The 22,722-nt window shown below is 33.3% G+C and overlaps 2 protein-coding genes and 1 pseudogene across 3 annotated transcripts; 2 read left to right on the top strand and 1 right to left on the bottom strand.

The window, feature by feature from the left end:
* Nucleotides 1-2,123: 2,123 nt before the first annotated feature.
* On the top strand, nucleotides 2,124-2,784 carry LOC130979373 (uncharacterized). The gene is made up of 2 exons (XM_057902801.1): nucleotides 2,124-2,463; nucleotides 2,548-2,784. The coding sequence occupies exons 1-2, from the start codon at nucleotides 2,208-2,210 to the stop codon at nucleotides 2,622-2,624; spliced, it is 333 nt and encodes a 110-aa protein (XP_057758784.1). The 5' UTR covers nucleotides 2,124-2,207; the 3' UTR covers nucleotides 2,625-2,784.
* Nucleotides 2,785-2,842: 58 nt separating this feature from the next.
* Nucleotides 2,843-4,804, top strand: LOC130979372 (protein cornichon homolog 4-like). 2 transcript variants are annotated; one of them, XM_057902800.1, is made up of 4 exons: nucleotides 2,843-2,892; nucleotides 4,092-4,273; nucleotides 4,357-4,479; nucleotides 4,570-4,804. In XM_057902800.1, exons 2-4 carry the CDS (start codon nucleotides 4,095-4,097, stop codon nucleotides 4,592-4,594), a joined length of 327 nt encoding a protein of 108 aa, XP_057758783.1. In that variant the 5' UTR covers nucleotides 2,843-2,892; nucleotides 4,092-4,094; the 3' UTR covers nucleotides 4,595-4,804. The 2 variants fall into 2 exon arrangements, with proteins under 2 accessions (XP_057758783.1, XP_057758782.1); XM_057902799.1 differs by lacking the exon at nucleotides 2,843-2,892 and adding an exon at nucleotides 3,815-4,021.
* Nucleotides 4,805-5,024: 220 nt separating this feature from the next.
* Nucleotides 5,025-17,144, bottom strand: LOC130980474 (AT-hook motif nuclear-localized protein 1-like; annotated as a pseudogene).
* Nucleotides 17,145-22,722: the final 5,578 nt, after the last annotated feature.

The raw sequence follows: 22,722 nt of genomic DNA, 5'->3' as shown, positions 1-22,722 counted from the left end.
AATCTGGAACTGGAGGAACAAGGAGATACATAAACAAAGTTACTCTAGACTGCCTCAATGCCACAATGAAATACTAAAGAAGGTGAAGGAAATTTCTGAAGCTTTTGAAAGAAGAAGAAAATAGAACTTTTTCAAAAGGAGAACTGAGCAACAGATAAAATGGAACCCTCCCCATACAATTGGGTTGCACTCAACACAGATGATCTCGACAAAATAAAAAAGCTTAATGTGATATTAAAAATGGGAATGGAATTTGGATAGGAGGCTTTTCATATGGTATTGGCAACTGTACTACCTTCAAAACTAAGATTTGGGGGTATATATAGGTCTAAAGATAGCATGGACCATGAGTTTGAAAAGAATTATAATACAATGTTACTCTAATACTATTATCTATCTTCTGAACAACCTTAAAAATCTGAGCAATCATCTAAATGCTTTAATTAGAGACATTAATAATTAGAGGACTAGGAATTAAGAATTATTTTTTATACATATTTATAGAGAAGGCAACAGAAGTCTAGGTTACCTTGGGCAGAAAAATTTAGAATTAGAATTTGGTTTCTACTTTTGGAATAGAAAAAGTATAGGGTACCAATATACTATCTGCCAATTTATTGCCAACAATAATTAATTATTATATTTCAATTACAATTAGCATTGAATTGACCTAAATTAATAAAAAATTTGAATTATAAGAATTTGTAATCGCACCGAGGAGAGCTGCAACGTGAATTCAGGAAGGTGTCACCCAACCCTCTTCCGCAACAACCCTTAACTGCGTCGTCGTCACTCGTACCTGCATTCTCCCTCACCTCGGCATCAGTCGGCATTGCATCCTTTGCCTCCACTGTTGCTGCCCCTGCACAACATGCCGAGCATGCTCTTCACAAAGCCGTTGCTCGCATTACGCCACCGCGATCGCCGCGTCGCATCCCCTCCGCCACTGTCGTCTTCGTCGTCACGCCGTGGAGCCTTCACCACCGTCGTCTTCATCGGCACGCAGAATCCCCTCCCTGTGTTGCTACCGCTGTTGCGTCGCGCCGTTAGTTGCACTGCTCGGAATGTGTGCAGTGGTTCCCGTCTGCGCCCCTGCCGCAGCCTCCCCCCGACGATCATCTGGGCAGTGTCGGTGCCCTCCGTAACCAATCTCCGTCGCTGCAACATGCGCTTTGCATGTACAATTTTCTCCTCCGCAGGACCACTGCGGCACCTTCCCCCTTGCGAACTGCATCGTCGCCGTCCACCGCTGCGCGCTCCCTCTATCTCGTTTCTACCTTCTCAATTCGATCAAAGACACCTCTACTAGAAAATGCATGTATAAGGAGACACATCCATGAGACATATCCACAAAGGCACTTCCATTAGACACAGCCATAAAAAAGACACTTCTATTAGGCACATTCACAAAGACACTTCTGTTAAACACAATCATAAATAAGAGTTGACAAAAATTGGTAGAATCCTTATTGGTTACATGACGAGATTGTTTGGAATAATCCTCCTAAAGATATAGTTAGCATCTTAGTCGATGGTGGACAAAAAATTACTTTATCTCAACTAGTTTGTATTTAAATTTTTCCTTTCGAACTTAAACCCTATTTTAATACCAAATTTTTTGGATTTGGATCCTCTAAAGTTTGAATTTCACTTTAAAAAGTAAAGTGTGATCTCTCAGCATTAATTTCATAGGTGAAGCCAAAAATAAATATGAAAGAGAAACTATTCAAGAGTAGAAGATCACATCTTATTCTCTAAAGTGAAATTCAAACTTTAGAGGATCCAAATTTAATTTTTTTATATAAAATTAATAATTAAAAATTATTAAATAATAATTTAAATAAATTTTTTTAAATTATTTAATTATTTTTAACTATCAAACTTTTCATTAAATTAATTACCCACCTGAATTTCTTCCCACTAGAGAGTGAGTAGCATATGTCATGTGATAGTGATTCTGATGTGGGCAATCAGCAACGTGATCGAGGCTGCCTCCACATATTCCCAACAAAAGTTAAAAACCGAGGCACCTTCCAAGAAGTTTCGTGCTTCTTCCTAGTCCCTTCTCCCATATAACACAAAAGTCACATCATTCTCACGTTCACTTCAACAACAGACACACACTCCTAACTCTCATTACGTGCAATCAACTAAAATCTCTCTCTCTCTCTCTCTCTCTCTCTCTCTCTCTCTCTCTCTCTCAAGAAATGGGTGGATCGGTGTCAAGTCCTGGTGGGAGCCTGAAGAAGAGTGAGTGTGGTGTTGGGCCAACGAAAATGCTACTAAAGGTGACCGTGGAGAATAGCTTGGGAGCAATTCAGGTGCTGATGCGCCCCGAAGACACCGTCGCCGATTTGATTAAGGCAGTCTTGTCCATTTACGCCTACGAGAAGAGAAGGCCACCCTTGAAGGACACCCCTCCTCACTCCTACGACCTTCACTACTCTCCCTTCACCCTCCAAAGTACGTTATTTAATTCACCTTCAATCCAATCATCCTATGCTCTACATATATACACCCCAACCATTCACTATTGGGCTGGTGCAGGTTTGAATCCAAATGACAAGTTGAAAAACCTCGGTTCAAGGAATTTCTTTCTCTGTTCCAGACCTCCTACCTTTTAATTCTGGCTAATTAACGGACGCCCATTCATTCGTTGATTCATTCTTGCATGCATTTCCCAACAGTTTATTTTAATTATTGCATTCCTTTTTTACGATCATTGTGTATACTAATGTATGTAATCATATTGCAATGTTGGCATGTCGTCATGAAACTATGGACAAACTTCTAGAGAGAGTGCACTTTTCTGTGCTTCCCTTATTTTAAATTATCTTTGTGAGTTTGGTCAAGTTTTGGATACGTGCGTGGAGGTATGTCTGAATACATCAAGTAAGTACTATCTAGTAGTGCAACGTTGAATGGCTTTGTTGTATATATGTGCATTGCTCCTGTCTTACAGAATTTAAAATACAATGTAGGAGTAATTTATTTGAGTGTATGTGTCTATTAGTATAGTCGTCCACATGCACTGGCAGAGTCAAATTTTTCATATTTTCTTCAAAATATTTCTTGCAAGCTTTGAATCTCATACTCTCATCACCACCGAATGTAACATCTGGCCATGATTGATTTATTTTTTTGTCCTGTTGTCTTGTCTTATTCTTTGTTCCTTCAACCATTCTATTCTTTTTAATTTTTAAGATTTTTATACATACATGATATCGTTAATATCGTTAATTTCTCAAATAAAAAATTTAAAAAAGAATAAAATTTATTGTTTTTTTGCCAACGATCCTGCATTATCAATTCAATACCTTTAATCTAATAATCCAACAATATATTCTTCATTTACACTTTAACACTTTTAAATATTATTGATCGGCCAAAAAATTAATAAATTCTTTGAGTTTCTAGCATTCCTCCTTCTCTAATTAGTAATTACTCAACTAAACGCTTTTCAATGGGGTTCATGTATAACAATTTTTGGGACTGAGAGGGGTTAGGAAAATGGTACACGACAATATAACAATACTTTGGCCATGACTACATTATTTGAAATTAACATAGAGATTAATCATATAATTAAAGCTTGTGATGATCTCCGCTTGTATAAAAGTGATTTATTTTAGAAGAAATTAATTATTACCTTACCTAGAATAGCACTGGGTCAAAGTGTGGCCTTTGATCTAATGTTTATCCGCTCAAGGCCAAAAATAAAATTGCAACATATTTTTTAAGGCAGTTATGATAGTAGTGTATTAGTTTGAAATAAGATAGGTTGACCAAAGAGAAACAATAGTAGGAGTGTTTTGTGTATGTTGTTTGATGGGTGGTGTGTTTGTGGGGCGTGGCGTAGATATCTGAGATTGGTGACAGAGACAGAGAGAGCTGAGGTTAGAGGCTGAATGAATCTGAAAATTAAGGAGAAACAGGAGAGAGAAGAGATATGGGTGACATATTAACGTGGCTCATCTCCTTCTTGCTCCTCTTTTCCTTACTGGCCCTCCTCATTTACCAGGTCCATCTCCATCTCTATCTATGAATTCAATCTCCCTCGCTTATGGTTCATATTCATATTTGTGTTGCAGCTAATGTGCCTGGCAGACCTGGAATTCGATTACATAAATGCCTATGACTCCTCTTCTCGAATCAACATGGTGGTCTTACCCGAGTTCATTATTCAGGCTCTCCTTACCTCTTTCTACCTTGTTAACTCCCATTGGATATTGACACTTCTGTCTCTTCCTTACCTCTGCTTTAATCTCCATTTGTCAGTACCTACTTGCTTTACTTTCACGTGACATGGCACCTTCTTTTCTTTTTATTTAATGTGTTGGAAATGATATATATCAGATATAGGCAAAGAAAGCATTTAGTTGATGTTACAGAGATATTCAACAACCTGTCCTGGGAAAAGAAGCACCGCCTCCTCAAACTCATCTATCTTGTTTTCTCCCTTTTCATCTCTCTATTTTGGTATACTGACTTATTATCTCAAACAATGCCTCTCTTTTTTGCATTACAATAAAAATGTATATTCTTAATTCAACATTCACTTTGATGCAGGATGATCTACAACTCACTCGATTGAACGATACACGTTTGTTTCTTGAAATCCATGCTCCGGACGATGGGTATGTGTCGATATGTATGTATATGAGTTCAATTCATGAAAATAAGATATAGTAATAAGGAAAATCAGTATGAAAATCCTGCATACCTTTCATACTCATTTGATCACATTGGATTTACTCCATTAATTAGTTGCATGATATGGGAAAGTGTTAATAATATCTCGTAGAACTAGCATAGCTAATGTATCTTGGTTTTTCTTTCTGTCTTCTTCGCAAAGTTAAATTAATCAAAATGTATGAGGCTGACGAATCATAGGATCGACTATTGCTATTTAATTGCATGACATGATGACAGAAATAACATCAATATGTTCCAATCAATGGGACAAAAAAATGTAAGTCAATTAGTAATTGTGGTAATAGAAAGGAAAAATCAGGAAGGATTTCGAAATGAAGGACGATGGAGAGTCTTAAATTACTTGTATAATTTCCATATAGAGAAAATTTTAAATTCATTTTATCATTTTGATAATTTAGGGAATAACCATTACTATCCAAAGTCCAAACGTGCTTCATAGGGATCAGAAGCATTCCTAACTAGCTTAGCTACACCTCAATTCTACATGAACAATAACCCGGCATGCTAAGAACTAAGAGGGACAAACTCTATGGATATTGAATAAGCATGAAACTAGGGAAATTAGTAATCCCATTACAATGAGCTCTAGCAAATGCAGATTTGAATTGATTTGATGAAACTAGCCTCCAGGAAATGACACACTGATATCAGTTGGGTTACTCCAGGAAGAGCAAGTTGAGAGATTAGCATGAGCAGCGGCTGCAGCGGGTGGCATGGCTGTTGATATTACCTCAAATTTCTGCTTTTTGTGGTTTGATTGCTGTTGCTTGCCTGCGAGAAAACTGCCTACCACTACCTGAGGAGGATGTATATCAAAGAATTGATGAACATTGTCATTGTCCTTCACTCGCAACTAACTAACTGATAATGGGAGTGCATAGTAGCTACCTGCACAGGACTTGCAGCAACCAATAGACCAGCTACTCCGCCGCCTACAACACATCCATCCGGACTTGCTAAGGAAATACTCATGCCACCGGATCTGCTCCGTGTTCCACCATTATCATTTGGCATGAATGATCCGCTCAAAGACAGAATCTCAAACCGTCCCTGTTTTACAACACAATAATACAGAACCATCTTTTCATGATTCGAAGGTAAAAAACATAGCAGAAACAGCCCATAAGTAAGAAGGTGCAAATGAATCAATACTTTTTCATTGCACTGGTGATCAAGGTTGCATAAATACTCACCTCGTATGTCAGTGTACCTCCGGAAGAATCAGGTTGACGAAGTGTCACACTTGATATGACTCCATTTGGAGAAAGAATACATATAGATCGTGGTCCTTGCTGAGAAAACGATATTATCTTCATGGTAACATCCTAATCAGAATCAATAAGAAAACCACTATTTGTCAACTGTGCATACATGCTTTCCGTTTTCCAGTTTTAACACCAAGATAAATAATATAATTATGGCACTGCCATGGTAGGAAGTTATGAAGACGAGTATGGAAAAATAAATTGCATTGTTGATTGCCTTATAGAAGCTCAGCATAGTCAATGAATATAGTTGATACGCACCTCCCCGGAATTAGCAGTGATGATATGGGGGGTAAAATTAGCACCGATTGACGAGCATCCAACCCACTCGCCTGAAAACAAAGGTCAGAAGTTTCAAAACTTAATTAATCATTGCAGACATGAAGATGCTCCTTATGAAAATGTAATTTGAATTCACAAGGCCAGCTGGCGAGGTACCACATAAAGAATGTCTATTTACTATTTAGACCTGATGTGCAATGGAACGAGGTTGAAGCAAAATCATTTATATTTATGACTTATGTTAATGCAAGTACCACCAACATTCGAAGCTTAACACTATTACCCTTCAATTTTAGTTGAGCTTTAAGTTTCTTTCCCCCATAACAGACCAGAGAGCATGTTGAAGACAGTCGCAGATTATATTTTAGCAGGAGGTAGCATAACAAGATCCTATCTCCCATTCAGAACTAGAAACTCTCATGATTTGGGTGGTTCGAACTTACCAAAGAAAAGAGCTACTATATAACAAACGACAGAGAATCCACGGTTTCATACTTGCTCAGTTACTTTTCAGATGAATACTGGCACAAGGCTAATTAAGGCGCATCACAGGTCCCACAAATTCATTGGCTACGATACAAGGAAATGGGGTTCCAATATAACACGCACCTGCACACAATCTCACAATCTAGTACCAAGTACCTATACTTAACAAACAAGAAACAAGCATGCTTCTTTATCATCAGTACCCAAAAATATTTTGTGTCACTCACTTTACAGTTTACACAGTTAACAGTGAAAGCCAAATTCAAAAACACAAATATAAAAGGCTGAAAGCAAGAGGTTTTCTTCATTGTACTTATATTCTCAACCTCGAACTTGGCTTTGCTGACAGAGCCAGGTGGCCGCACTTTCCCGCGCTTTCCCGAAGAGAAATCGATCATCGCCGACAGACCCGAAGAAGAAATCGGCTTCGGAGACATTGACATAGTAACCGACCCGTCTGCTGCGTACTTCCTGGGTTGACCCCTCTTCTTCTTCTCCGCCACCGCTGCAACCGCCGCCTGCTGCTGCTGCAGCGGAATACCCACCTGCGTTCCCGGCATGGCCACGGCGGATCCCCCGCCGGAGCTGGATTGTGTTCCTGGGAGCAGCATGGTAGTCCGACGGACCATCGGATCCCACCACGGTAACCCCACCACTGCTAACCATGTCTCTACCCTCTATGGTTAAACACTTAAACCTTTATAAGTTCAATGCATAAGCTTTAAAAAAAAAGTTTTCGGTTTTTTTGTTTTGTTTTGTGTTTTTTTTTTCAAGAAAGAAGAAAATTTGAGGCTAGAAGAAAATTTAGAGGCTTAGTTCGGTAAAACTTTTTTTTTTTAAAATAGCTTATAAAAATTAACTTTAATTTTTAAAAGATGACTTTTTAAAAATTGTAACATTTATGTTTGGTAAATCAAATCAAAAATAACTTTTAATAAACATAAGCAATATCAATTGCGTTTGGTAAAATAGCTTTTAAAATTTAAAAATACTATAATAGACATAAATGTAAGTATTAAATTTGAAAATTAGTTAATATATGAGGTTATATTAGACTTTTAAATTTTAAAAAGTACAAGCCAACTTTAAAAAGCTCTATTTTAGGTGTTTTCAAAAGTATCCCGATCTTTTAAAAACTGCAAGCATAAGCATATAATCTTTTTTATTTACCAAATAAAAAATGAGAAGCTTGAGCTTTTAAGAAGCACAAGCACCTCTTCAAAAGATTTACAAACCAAGCCCAAATAAAAAGCTTTGAAATTTGTCTTTGAAACAGAAGGGTGAAGAAGAAAGTCTTTAACTCCGGGCCGTTAGCATAAAATCTGTCATTAAAAATAATCAGCAGGTTTACATTAAACTAGTGGGGGAAGAAATAAAGTAAGGGTTTGTTTGGAAGATTAGGGAGTAGAATTTGCTTAAGAATCGAATTCTTTTTTTAAATTTTGGAACAATTAAAAGTAAATAATTTGAATTTTTTTGAAATTTTTATTTTTTTTTATTTGTAAATTAGAACAAAACGAAACTGATTTCCAAATCTACTTACGTATTTTTGAAATTTGAATTCTAATATATTAATATATTCAATAATGTTCTACATCTATGTAATTTTCGTAACCAAGTCAACCAAGTTGTTTTTCATTCGCGCGCCTCCCCACCTCCTATTAACGTAAAACTTCTTCTTCAACATAAAGCTTCTCTTCGTTCTTCTATCTCAACGTAAAGCTCTCGTCGTTCTTCATTGCTCTCATTGTTCTTCTTCGTTTTCTTCGATCTGCATTGCATTTATCTTCTTCGTTTTCAGGTTTCGATAGTGTATCAAAACAATGAATGCTTCAACTTCAAATAAGTTGAATGAGAAAGATTTGGATTACTCTTTTAAATCGAATCAAGCGGACGAGGTTTGGATTATTCAATTTTAAATTGAATTGAATGGAATGCAATCGCTGAATTCTAGACGGAGGTGTTCTGAATTTGAATTTATATAATGACAATGTTTGGTTCATTTAGTATTATACATTGGTTTCGTTTTGATAGTATTTCTCTGTTCATTCTAGACGCAAGTGTTTCGAATTTGAATTTATATAATGACAATGTTCAGTTCATTTAGTATTATACAGTGGTTTCGTTTTGAATATATTTTCGGTTCATTCTGGACATAGGCGTTTGAATTTGAATTTATATAATGGACAATGTTCGATTCATTTAGTATTATACAATGGTTTCGCATTGATAATATTTTCGGTTCATTTTACAGTCCATGTGTGTTGTGGATGAACAATTTGTCTCAAAGGTTAGGATGACTTTCAAGACACTAGAAGAAGTTGGAAAGTTCAACAAATATTATTCCAAACTTGCTGATTTTTCTACGAAAATAAGGAACACCACTCGGAAGGGAGATGAGATTAAGAATAAACTAATTACATGTAGTAGAGAGGGGAAGTGAAAATTCAAGATATCGCTAACTTTGAAGACAAATCCCTCAGTTAGAATAAACTGTCCAGCCAGGATTTATATGCATATATTGAAGGACGTTGGTATTGGATCATTTCCAAAGTTGTTTTGAATCATTCGCACCCTTACTGTCCAGATCGAGTAGAGATGCTCAAACAACACAAGGACCTAAGTATGTTTGTATGTTGTACCATTGAAAACAATGAGGAAGCCAGAATCAGATTGAATAAAACATATCAGTCATTCATAGCAGCAGTGGGCAGTCATCGCGAACTAAGTTTCATCGAAAAAGATGTGAGGAATTATATTACAAGGGAGGTACGGAATGTTTCCGAATGAAACGATGCCAAAGAATTTGACAAGTACTTATTAAGAATGAAAGAGAAGAATCAAAATTTCTTTTTCGAGCTTAACCTTGAAGGTGATCACTCCATCAAAAATTTATTTTGGGCCGATGCAAAGAGCAGGGCTGCATATGAGTATTTTGAAGATGTTGTTTCATTTGATACCACTTACAACACAAACAGGTATTCGGTTCACTAGAACATATTTTTAGGTTTACAGAGCTAACACATTTTGGTTCATAACTGTGTGAGAGTGTCCATTTATGCAGATACAATCTGGTTTTTGGTTCTTTTGTGGGCATGAATCACCATGGTCAGTCGACATTTCTCAGATGCGCTTTGATGAAAAAATAAGGACCTCCAATCATTCAAATGGCTATTCGAATATTAGCTTCGTTGCATAGGAGTCAAGGCACCAAAAGGAATTTTTATCGATCAATGCGCATCGATGCAAAGGGCTATTGAGACCTGTATGGCAACAACAATTCACCGGTGGTGCATTTGGCACATCATAAAAAAGATCCCAAGCAAATTTAATGGCTACAAGTGACACGAAGAAATCGAACAAGAGATGAGCTATGTCGTTTGGAACTCGTTTACAAAAGACTCATTCGACAGAAATTGGAATGATTTTGTCACAAAGTACGGTGTTGGAAGCAATAAGTGGCTTTTAGGTAATCGAGGTTTTAATTTATTTGATTCTGTTACTTTTTCCATGAAAACATGTATAACTTTTGGTTTATCTGTGTGTGTATTTCGGTTCATTCTACAGAGCTATTTGAAGATCGCCATTTGTAGATTTCAGTTTATCTGGATCACCACTTTTGGGTCGGAATGAGAAGTACACAAAGGAGCAAGAGCATGCATGCATTTTTCAATAAGTTTATCACACGCAATAGCTCCTTGATTCAATTTGTGAAGCAATGCAATAATTGCCTAGCAAGCAGAGAGTAAAGAGAGAGAGAATTTGATGTTGCAGATTTTCACACCATGATACTGTGTACAACAAAATCAGCAATAGAGGCTTAATTTCAACACGTGTATATAACGAGAAGTTCAAGGAAGTTCAAGCACAATTCAGAGGAAAGGTGAATTGTATCACAAGATTAATACATTTCGCTCTAGGTTTTACGGCATACGAAGTTATAGAATAGGTTTCTAACTCCATATTTAACAAATTTGTTGTTACTTACGACGCAATATCACGAGAAGTAAAGTGCCAATGCTTCTTGTTCGAGTCAAGGGGTATACTGTACCGTCATTCTCTGAGTGTCTTAAATTTTGAGCGAGTAGATAAAGTGGCACCAAAATATATATTAGAATCCTGGAGTTAGAACATAAAGAGGAGGCACACACATATCAAGAACAGCTAAGACGAGCCTCTATTGGAGCCGAGAAGCAAGAGATTCGACGATTTGGTATTTTGGTTGCACAATATTTGCGAATTTGCATTAGAATTCAAGAAGCTGACCGGAATTCTGCACCGGACTTTTGATAATATCATGGACGAGATGCAAGAATATTAAGCAAAAAGTAAAGATAAAAGTTCGTTATCTCACGAAGACGCCGCGTTGAGTGATGTTAACGACCTTCAAAACCCCCACATGTTAGAACAAGAGGCCGTCTCAAGAACAGATTGGGATCAAATATAGAAAAAAAGATCGCAAATGCAACAAAGAAATTGAAAAAGCCAGCTCTAAGCAAGGTAACATTGATTTGCTTTTTATTAGGGAAAATTTCGTTTGTTCATTTTGTTGATATATGATTTATTTTCTTTTTTGTAGTTGAACCTTTTAGATGGTGGATCAATGATTTAGTCAAGCTCCAGCCTTTTATGATGCACAAGATATGAATTATCCTGGAGAGGATTATAAAAGTTTTGATTTTTATTAACATAAATTTCAATTTATATATTAGTAAATTTCGGTTCATTATTTGAGTTCTATGTATATATTTTTTAGGGTTAATATGAATGATGGAACTTCTTCTAGTCACTTTTTTGTTTTCCAGATTTGCTTCTTCTAGTCATATAACGAGGGTTATATGAATGAATGAATGAATGGAACTTTTTCTAGTCAGTTTTTTCTTTTTCAAATTATCTTCTGCAATTATGTTATGTCAAACAATTTAGATGTTTCTGAAATTGAATAGTCATATATAGACTTTTTTCGGTTTATTTAGTGTAATAATTATAGTTTTTTTTTTGGGGCTCTTAATGTTTGATAAATACATTGAATCCATTTACTGTGAACTTAGATTTATTTAATACAGCAGCCCAGACAGTTCTAATAAATATATATATTTTTAACATTAACATTAACATATATACATTAAAAAAATATTTTTTTAAATATATACATTATCATTTACAATAAGACAAAGAAAAAGTGTTTGCTTTTTTAAATAAGTTAAACAAACTAGTGTTAATTACAACAAGTCAAAGAAACTATAAATTATTTACTTTCTATATCCCCAAATGAAAATTTACAAAAAGGGCTTGAGAGGGCAGCGGATGGCTTTGGGAGTCTTATAACTTCAGATGCCTCAATGACTTTGTCTCTCAATTTATTTATCTTTTGCAACAGAATGGTTGGACCATACTCTCGCCTGAAGGCATCAATTTCTTCCTACAATTCAATTGAAAGAAATTACTTAATTTGAACCCAACTGAAATAAGAAATGAACTGAATTTTATTAATTTAGAAATTGCTTACTTATTTCTAATTTTTACATTGATACTTCCCCCTATTTTTATCTTTTCAAGATCGATTGTTTCCAACCATTTCATCACATATACCCCACAATCATAACTAAGAAAGAAATAAGAAAGTAAAATATGATTAATAGGAGACACAATAAAACATATTAATAATAATACTATAGCAAAGAAAGATTTTACTTTGTTCGTTGATCGCTGATCGTAATATAAGATGCTTCCACGCCCTCTCCATCTTCTATTAAAGGTTCTGCTCCAGTATAGACCCTCATCTGGGATACTATTAAGCCCTAAAAAGGATACAAAAAGTAAAATCAGATACACAGAGTGATTGATAATGGCTAGAAGTAAGAGATAATTTACAACAAAAATATGTATTATGTAAATAACTTACAACAAATTTGTTCAAAGTTATTCTTGATTGAGGTATATATTCTTTCTTTTTCTTGACGAGGTCAAGCACATAGAATGTCTTCTTCTTAACATCGGCTATCCACAACCACCAATGTCCTCCATGGCAAACCAGTACAAACAGCTGATGTTTTGGAAAATGATAGAATATTTCAGTCTAAATGATAGCAAGTGACAAAATTATTAAAGAAGTTATAGAAATCACAACTTACAAATGGATGCGACGCCAGTTTTCTTTTGTCAAGAAAAGGGAGATAGCCGGTACATTGAGTGATTTGGTAGGCCTTGTTAGTTTTTGGATCAATGTACTTCTCCTTATAGTTTTCCAATATAAAACTCTACAAAATGAACCTTAGTTAAATCACAAATGAACCGAATTTCTTCATATTTGAACTAGCAGTCACATACATTCAATCAGCAAGAAAGCATATTTCAATTCATTTTTGCATGCAAATGAACTCAATTAAACAAACAGATGAACCAAATTTCTTAAGGAATAACAGATTTGATGAATACTTAGCAACAGTATGATGTGAACCTGACTCAATTCACAAATGACCTCAACTAAACTAACAGATGAACTGAATTATTTATCAAAACTAATAAATTACTTGAGGAATAAAAAATTTGGCTCACCATAATATCCGTCGGCAAGCAGTATATTTCTTCCTCAAATCGGTGACATTTTCTGTCGTTGAGAAGCATACACATTGCATTAACCACCTATAGGAAGAAAATTTATTAGATATATGGGTATAAAAGTTTTTAGAAAAATCATTAATGTTAATATAATAGGCAAAGAATTTATCATATTTTCTACATATTGTCCAAGTGTTAGAGACATGAAGTGGAATCTAGCCCCCTCTAAATGCACTTCATGGTCCAACATGAATATCATGTCATACTCATTGGTGGTATCTTTGTAAGCCTTTACTTATATCATCCAATGATAATACTTCTTCCTCAACTCCTCTATTATTTCTTTTTCTTTCTTCGGAGTCTTGTACCCTTCAGGGGGTGTTCAAACTCGGCTCCACTCTCATTCTCTTAGCAAATTGTAATGTTGCTGTCACCCTAGTATCTATCACCGCCTCTGCTAATATTTCAAGTTGTGTTACTGTTAGTTGAGAGGTCGGAAGACTTGGTTGAGAGGTCAGGAGACTTATGCCAAGGCTAAAGGAAAGTGCACCCCAGTCATCTTCCCAATGCAAAGAACGGGGAGAATCGCGAGACGACAAATTTTTTTTTAAGTAATAATCCAAAAGCATTATGATATAACATCAAAATTAATAAAAAGGATATTAATTAAAACTTACACATTTAATGGAGGTTCTTACTTTGTTTGCCTTGCGAAAAATTCTTCATAGGCTTGGTGTTGGCGTTCTGGAGGGCAGCTGTAATAAATAGAAAAGAGTTCAATAATGAACCAAAATTACTTTAGATTTAAACAAATAGTCAAACAAGTTCAATCACCAAGAAGAACACATCGAATTTATTTCTATATTCAAATGAACCTCAAATAAACTAAGGAATAAACCGAAATTACTATTATATACCATCAAAACTAATAAAAAAGATTTTAATTAAAACTTACACATTAAGAGGTGCTTCTTGTTTCGATTGCCTTGCCGGAGCTTGTTTGCTGACTTGCTGTTGTAGTTCCAGAGGATAGCTGGATGAAACAAAAAAGAGTTCAATAATGAACCGAAATTATTATCATATACCATCAAAACTAATACAAAGAATTTTAAGTACAACTTACTCATTAACAGAAGCTTCTTCTATTTGAGTTTCCGAAGGAACATAGGTAAAGGTCTCTTAATATTTTATTATCTCTTCCACAAGAGAACTTGAAAGAGACACTGCAATAGGAACTCTAGGCAAGGTAAACAAAAAAGAAGTTAATGTTAAATGATTAGAATAGAAACTGAGAAACTAAAAGCTACACATTGAAAAACTCACATATCCAGAGGTTGAGTATGAGTTTCTTCTCGAACCACAATGATTTGTAGTTGAGGATCAGGTGTTGTGCTACTGATAATTAAACAAAAATTCCGTGTGATTAATTAAACAAAAATTATTACCTAAATCTATAAGACCAACATAAATATTTCAACTTAGATAGTTGGAGTTTGTAAACTCTGTTTTTCCTTTTTTTATGTCGTTTCTTTCTTCTAAAAATTCTCACATGGATTTTAGGGGTATTTTTCCTAATAATAAAGATACCAAATTAAAATCATCAACCAAGATTAAAAATAGAGGATTAAAAATACATCAAGTTCATTTTTGGATTCAAATGAACCTCGACTAAACCTAGAAATTAACCGAATTTACTTCAGATTTGAAGCTCATGTAAACTCTGTTTTTTATTCAATTTTTTGTTCTAAAAATTATAACCGGGAATTTCAGGGGTATTTTTTTCTAAGAAAAAAGATACAAAATAAATCATCAACCAATATATTGTAATTAAAAGCACAAGATGTAAATAAAAGTTAATAGGAATTACTTGGTATTGCTTGGTGCATTTATAGACAGTGCCAAGCTCGTCTGTGTTTGTAACATAGGTTTGCTGCCCAAATTTACAGTCGCCAGTCTAAGTAAAAAAATAAATATTATTGAATAAATCCAAAAAAATTACATGAGGTTTTAAGAAAAGTTAGTAGAGAAAGAAAAATAACTTTATAGAAGAAACTCAATCTTACGTTTGCGATAAATCATATCGCGCATCCGTCGAGTGACAGTCATTCGGAGCAACATTTGTTTTTTCAGCTCCATCATTTTTTGTCTTTGTTCTTTTTTCTTTTAGAGTAAAGTATTGTTTTTGTCTCTAACGTTTGGGGTAAGTCTCAAAGTTGTCCTTAACGTTTGAATCGTCCTATTTAAATCCCTAACATTTCAAAATTGACTCAATGTTGTCCTACCGTTAGGAATCTGTTAACGGAATTGACGGCAAGACGAAATTGAGATGATTTTAAAACGTTAGAGACTTAAATAGGACGAAAACATTGGGGACGAAAATGATACATAAAAATAAATTTTAATTTTATCCTTCACTAATATCAATCTTTTATGGTACATAGTTATTCAGTTATTTTTAATCACATTTAAGTAAATTACACTTACTCACATTATTTTTATTCTAAATAATTTTTTTTATAATTTTACTCTTAAAAGATTTTTACTCATCATGAAATGTTTGTAAAATGACTAGAATCACATTACTTTATTGTATATTTATTATTTTTCCCCACAAGTTTATCTACTAGTCATTCTACAAATATTTTATGATGAGTAAAAATTTTTAAGAATAAAACTATAAAAAAATAAATTTATTTAGAATAAAATTAATGTGATTAAGTGTAATTTACTTAGATGTGATTAAAAAATAATTGAATAACTATGTACCGTAAAAATTGATATTATTGAAGGATAAAATTTAAATTTATTTCTATGTATCGTTTTTGTCCCCAACGTGTTCGTTCTATTTAAGTCCTTAACGTTTTAAAATCGTCTCAGTTTTGTCCCACCGTCAATTCCGTTAACAGATTCCTAACAGCAGGACAACATTGAATCAATTTTGAAACGTTAGGGACTTAAATAGGATGATTTAAACGTTAGGAACAACTTTGAGACTTACCCCAAATGTTGGAAAAAAAAACGATACTTTACTCTTTCTTTTATCAACTCCAACATTTGTTTTCTTTTTTCAGCAGTCCTATCCTCTACTTGTTCACTTCTGAAAATTCATATAATAAGTTTTGCCTTAAAACCAGGATGAACCATAATTAAAAAAGAAATTAACCAAATTTATTTCAGATTTAAACAAGCAGTCAAATAGAGTTAATTATCAAGAAAAACACATCGAATGTAATTAACTTAACAAGCACACATGAACAGTTTTCAACAAATACAAGCAAAACTAAACCAGATGAACCTCAAATAAAAGTAGCAATGAATTGAAAATAATCATTTTCGAAACTTACTCGTCTTCAAATTTAGTTTTGCTTTCTGAATCTGACAAAACAATCTTCCTTATTTTGGTTTGTTTTTTCACCATCCTTTGTGGTTGTTTTATTTTCTTTGGCAACGTTTTCTCGATTTCTTCTTCTTCTCTGCAACACATTCAAAACATTTTGTTAAAATAACAATATAAAACTTTAAATAAATATACAGTTTTCTATAAGCGATGGTGAGAAGTATACTCAGATTCAGAAAAAATTGTCTTTTTTTGAAGACAAATCTAAAATGAGAATTTTTTTTTTCTTTCTTCTCCTTTTCTTTCTTTTTCTCCTTCAGAAAAAACCGTTTTCTTTTCCACCTTCTTTTCTTCTATCTCTCCTCCCTTTAATTCTGCTCTGTTCACAAGTCCCTAAAACATAAACTTATTTAGTTAGCACAGTATTTTAGAAGCATTTGAACCGAATTTTCAAGAAATTTTTTTGTTTAATTTACCATTACATCAGTTGTTCCCATAGCAATCCGTTCAACCATCCTCCTCCGTGTCTAGCAGGCCACCCATGGGAGCGTCATCTGCTTCTGGTCGAAGGAACTTCGTTTCATAGAAATATATTAACATTAAAACGAAGACATAGTCATCAAAGAAAAGTTTCTTTCCTTATTTTTGGGCTTGATCTCCTTCCTTAGGAAGCTCAGCACATGAGATGCTCAATCCCATTGTTGGATGGTGTCCACATGAAAGGAAGGAGGCTTATGGATCGGGGAAACCGTGCTTACTGTCATCAGCAGCAAGAAGCATTTCTGGATGAAGACGACAAAAGTCCTCTTGAATTTCAGCTGGTTCTCCTCCACTTCAGCACTCATTTCAATGACAGATTTTGTTAAAGATGCCAAAGTAGCACCTTTGAAGCTGTCAATTATCTCCTTGTGTTGCTTACTCAGTTTGCTATATGCAACTTTTTCAGGAAAACGATCCCTTATAATATTTCAATATAAACAAATCAGTAAAAAGGGCTCAATTTCATTTTTTGTATTCGAAATGAACCAAAAATAGAGCAAAGAATAAACCGAATTAAATTAAAGGAATAACAAAGAGATAAAAAAAGATATAAATGTAAAAGGTGGAAAGTGTAATACACCAAAATTTTTGCCCAGTGCATCTCTTATCTTAGAAGGTGTTATGCATATTTTGCCACAAAGAGTTTCCACACATCCATTATAGGCATCATAGGAATGAATCAATTTCCTCAAGAGCTTGTGAGAGATGTTTAATCCCGGGATATGCGCCACTGCACCGAATCCCATTTCTTCAACAATATTTTTCTTTTTCACACTCATTTCTTTGAACACCCTAGCTATTGATTTTGTTTGGCATCTCAGATCGTGAGTTTTCTACAAGGATTTGGAACAGTATGTTATGATATATTTATAATACAAAAATAGAGTTGATTTAATGTGTATATGCTTACTTTATAGTGTGACTTCTCCTTTTTTGACATCGTCATCTTTTTCATTTTTGCTGTAAGTAAAAAAAGATTTGGTCAATACTTAACAGGTAAGCCTCACTTAATTCACAAATGAACCAAATTTGGTTTAGATTTGTTGAACACTTAACAGTAGAATCAAGTGAACCTAACTCAATTTCCAAATAAACCAAATTCGATTCAGATTTGAACAAAACGTGATAAACATTCAATCAGCAAGAAAAACACATTTCAAATCATTTTTTGCTTGCAAATGAACTCAAGTGAATACTTAACAGTAGAATCAAGTGAACCTAATTCAATTTTCAAATGAACCAAATTCTATTCATATTTGAATAAAACATGATAAACATTTAATCAACAAGAAAAATATTTCTGCATGCAAATGAACTCAATTAAACTAAGTGATAAACCGAATTATTTATCAGAACCAATAAACTAACAACACATTTTTATTTGCATGCCCTAGTTACGATGAAAAAATAGAATCAAAGAAACTCGATCTACTAAACGAACTAACTCAATCTACTAAACCTTAAATCGAACTAGAAGAAACGTAAGATTTGTGAGAAATTAAATGAACATAATAACAATAGTTTTTCTCATACCTTGCAGAGTCTCTGTTCTTGTTTTTATGTGTTTTTTCTTCTTTGTATCGAAAGCTCCACCCGATTCTGCAGTAGCAGAGAATACGAACAAGGTTTGAGAGATTTTGAGAGAGATTTAAAATTCTCCAATAGCAGTTTTAAGTGTGAAGAAAGAACTTTTTTATATTCAAGCGCGAATGAATTGATTAGTTTGGGAGATTTTTGTGTATGTAATACACGTTTTATTAATGAGATTGAATTTTTTTGATATCTGTTTAGTTGGACTTGGATAAAAAATTATTTGAATATGTAGCCCAACTGTAATATATTATAATTATTTCAAATCATGAATAATAATTAATTTTCTAGAAAAATAAATTGAATTTTATTGTTCACTGTGAATCTTTGAATATTTTGAGTTTTACGAAGAAATGAATGGAAATGGCCAAATTAAATTTGTATCCTTGTTAATATTTTTTATTGTTTAGATAATTGAATTCCTATTTTCTAACTTTCTTGACCGTCCAAGGGAAATATTGAAATAAATCAAATAATATAATAAAGGAATGGAAAAAAAATATTAATTGTTTTAGTGGATATTATTTAATTAATATAATTATTTATTTTAGTTGAAATTTGAATTTGAACATGAAGTTCAAATTTTTTGGATGATAGATTTTTGAAGGATGAGAGATGATACTTATAAGAGACTTCGATGTAAGTTAGATAGGTAAATTAGATGAGTTTTAGGCAGATTTTATGAGTTGTGGTTCGAAAAATACGTGAGAATATCAGGATATTTATAAGTGTAGGTAGTGAGCTATTCACCTCTTATAAAGTTGTTTCAATTTTGGTAATAGTTGGTTACTTCCTTTTATCTTGTAATACTGTTGAGGTATTCTTTCTAGATGAGTTAAAAAGATTACAGGAGTTGGTTGACATTCTCCCACTTTAGAATAGATTGGACCTTGGTGCTGCAGCGGCCAACTTCCATGAGGTTGGTTGGGTGTGTAATATAGGTCGCAACGTAGATTTGAACTTTTACTTTGGAGATTGTTGATTGGACACATTAATTTAAATTATGTCTATTTAAATTTTATATTAAACATTTGTATAGTTTTAAAATTTTAAAATTGGAAAAACTAACATCAAAATCAAATCTTCAAAACATTCTTCCACTTTTTTAGCCTCTTTTGTGTTTGATTAGAGTGCGTTTAATTTGTATTTGTATTTTTATTGTTTTTTATTTTTTAAATTTTATAAAATAAAAAATAAAAATAATAGAAACAATAAAAATTTATTTTATGTTCTCACCTTCTATTTTTATTTTTTTCACAAAATTTACAAAATAAAAAATAATAAAAATAAAAACAAAAAATAAAACACAAACTAAATGCATCCTTGCATTTTAAGAAAGACAAAATAATAATGGAGCATGGCGAATTGATCATCTCATCTCAGATTAAATGCCAAAAAATATTATTTATATGTATATTTTTATAAAAATATATTAAACATGAGAAGAGTAAAAGAAAAATAAAATAAAAAAAATTTCTCTTTTAAATGATTATAATTTAGTTTCTGAAAAGATCAAGAGTGGATTTTTATTCTAAGTAGTTAAGAGAAAAATAAAATTTGGTGACTATTGGAATAAAAGTATTTTTAAATAAAGATATTGTCTGATTAATATTATATAATTTGACATATTTAATTAAAATTATGTAATATAATATATACTAATATTTTAGTTATTATTTTTACATAAAGCATTTTCTTGTGAAGATTATATTCACCATAAATAATTATATCAATAAAATAAATTTTAAATGTACAAAAGTCTTATGTAATTCTCGAAAAGAAATATTATACTCGTAGAGGTACAATTTTTCAGAAGTCTGTCTATATCTAATTTAACAAGAGTTACATATAAAAAAAAAAAAAAGTTTCGATTATTTTAATTTGAAGTGTATTTTATTGGAACTAAAATAGTTGGGTTACTCTCTTTCACTTGTTTAGTAAGCTTTCTAGATATATATTATTTAGATTTAGATGATAGATATCCATCTCGTCTCTTCACTACAAAAAAAAAAAGGTTATTTTAACATGATTTTTTTAACGGTCATAGTTAAGTATAAAAATTAATATATATTTTTGATAAATATCACAAATATCAAATTTTTTATGTTATTTTATGAATAATTTGATTGTAGAAAATTACTCCTCAATTTTGACACTTATTTATTTTCAACTTACTCTATTATTCTTTTTCTTCGTTGAGCTTCGTCAATTTTAACATCACATTGCTCTCAATTCAGGATCATATTACTCATTCTTCATCTTCAAAATCTTAGTTTGTTCTTCAATTTCAAGATCTCATCTCATTCTTTGTTAAAAATTTTTGTTGACAATTTTTTATGGTCAATAAATGTCAAAATAAATAGTATTTTTGACGATTAATAAGTATCACAAAAAATATATTCTCAAATTTTTCTAACAAATTATTTTTGACGGCCAATATTTATCAAAATAAAATTTAAACTTTTTTTACAATTACTTATATTTCAAAATTACTATTTTGACAATTTTTATTAATATATTTTCATAATTAAAATAGTGTGAAATTTTTTTTTTGACGAATTTTAATTTTTTTTGACACATAATCATCCTAAAAAGTAGTCTATATTATTGTAATGCTCATCCCTCGTCTCTCGTTTACATGATATACATAAGTCTCTTCACTCCAAAACAACAAAAGGGTTAATTTTCCATCCTTGGATTCTGTTTCTTCTTTATTTGAATAGAAAACAAGGTTTATTTTTCATCCTTGAATTCTGTTTCTTCTTTATTTGAATAATGGCTGAAAACAAGGTTTCTTTTTTTTTTTTGAAAGAAAGTAGCTCAACACAACAAGTGGAGTGTATGAAAAACAACAAACTGGAGTAACAAACAATCAAAAAGGAAAGAAACTAGGCAACACAAGAGCGATAATCTTTATCCTTTGCCATCTCCGGCATTGTCATCAACAACAAAAAGGATCCACACCTAGCTACTCCTTGTAGTTTGTACAGCACAGATTAGTAACCTCTTCAACCCATTTTCCTTTATGCTGAAAAAGCCTTGTATTCCTTTTCAACTAGATATTTCAAATAATCGCATAGAAGCACACCATCCAATTCTTGTGCACCTCCTTGCTATAGGATATCTCAGTCCAACTTAGGTAATGCTCCCTCAACGTCCCTAGGCACGTCCATTGCCTACCAACAAATGATAGCCAAGTAGACTAAACCTACCAAGAAAATTTGTAACCAAGAAACAAATGGTGACCATTTTCAACACCTTTGTTACATAACACGCAAATAACATCTTCCTGGTTGACCCAAACCGACTCAACCTCTCCTTAGTGTTGACCTTCCCAGTCAATACAAACTAGACAAATAGTTCAACTCTTGGCGGCACTAGCCCTTTCCAAATTGTTTTGTTAAAACTGTAACTTGTTATATCCTCCGGAGTTATTTTCGCCTGCAAAATCTACACAAAAGAGTTAGTAGAAAATACTCCTTGTTTATCAAATTTCCACACGACTCTATCCTCTCTACCATTAGTAAGTTTGACCAGTCTAAGTGTATCATGTAGCTGGTTCACTAAATCCAACTCCCACTGGAATAATTTTCGCCTCCATTGGAAGTTCCAGATCCACTCAACCTCATCCCAAAACCCACAGTCCCCTATAACGGATCATTTTTGGTTTGAAACTGAGAAGAGTCTTGGAAACTAATCTTTCAGAGAACCAACACGCAACCAGACATCCTCCCAAAAATGAGTCCCTCTCCTATCACCAACCTCCATTGATAGTCTAGTGACCATCTTCTGTCTTACTTGCTGATCCCTGAACTGTATCAGGCATATATCCTTCCAAGGGCCTCCCTGCACAGGTAGAACCTGAGAAGATGGTGCACGAAATTGTGATCACTACTTTTCACAACTCAAATAATCCCTAGTAATGGCCCCAAAGACTTGGTGCTC

The sequence above is a fragment of the Arachis stenosperma genome, chromosome 5 (genome assembly GCF_014773155.1).
Source record: "Arachis stenosperma cultivar V10309 chromosome 5, arast.V10309.gnm1.PFL2, whole genome shotgun sequence".
NCBI lineage: Eukaryota > Viridiplantae > Streptophyta > Magnoliopsida > Fabales > Fabaceae > Arachis > Arachis stenosperma.
The sequence above is the reverse complement of the archived record's forward strand: the minus strand, read 5'-3'. Positions and strand labels throughout refer to the sequence as shown.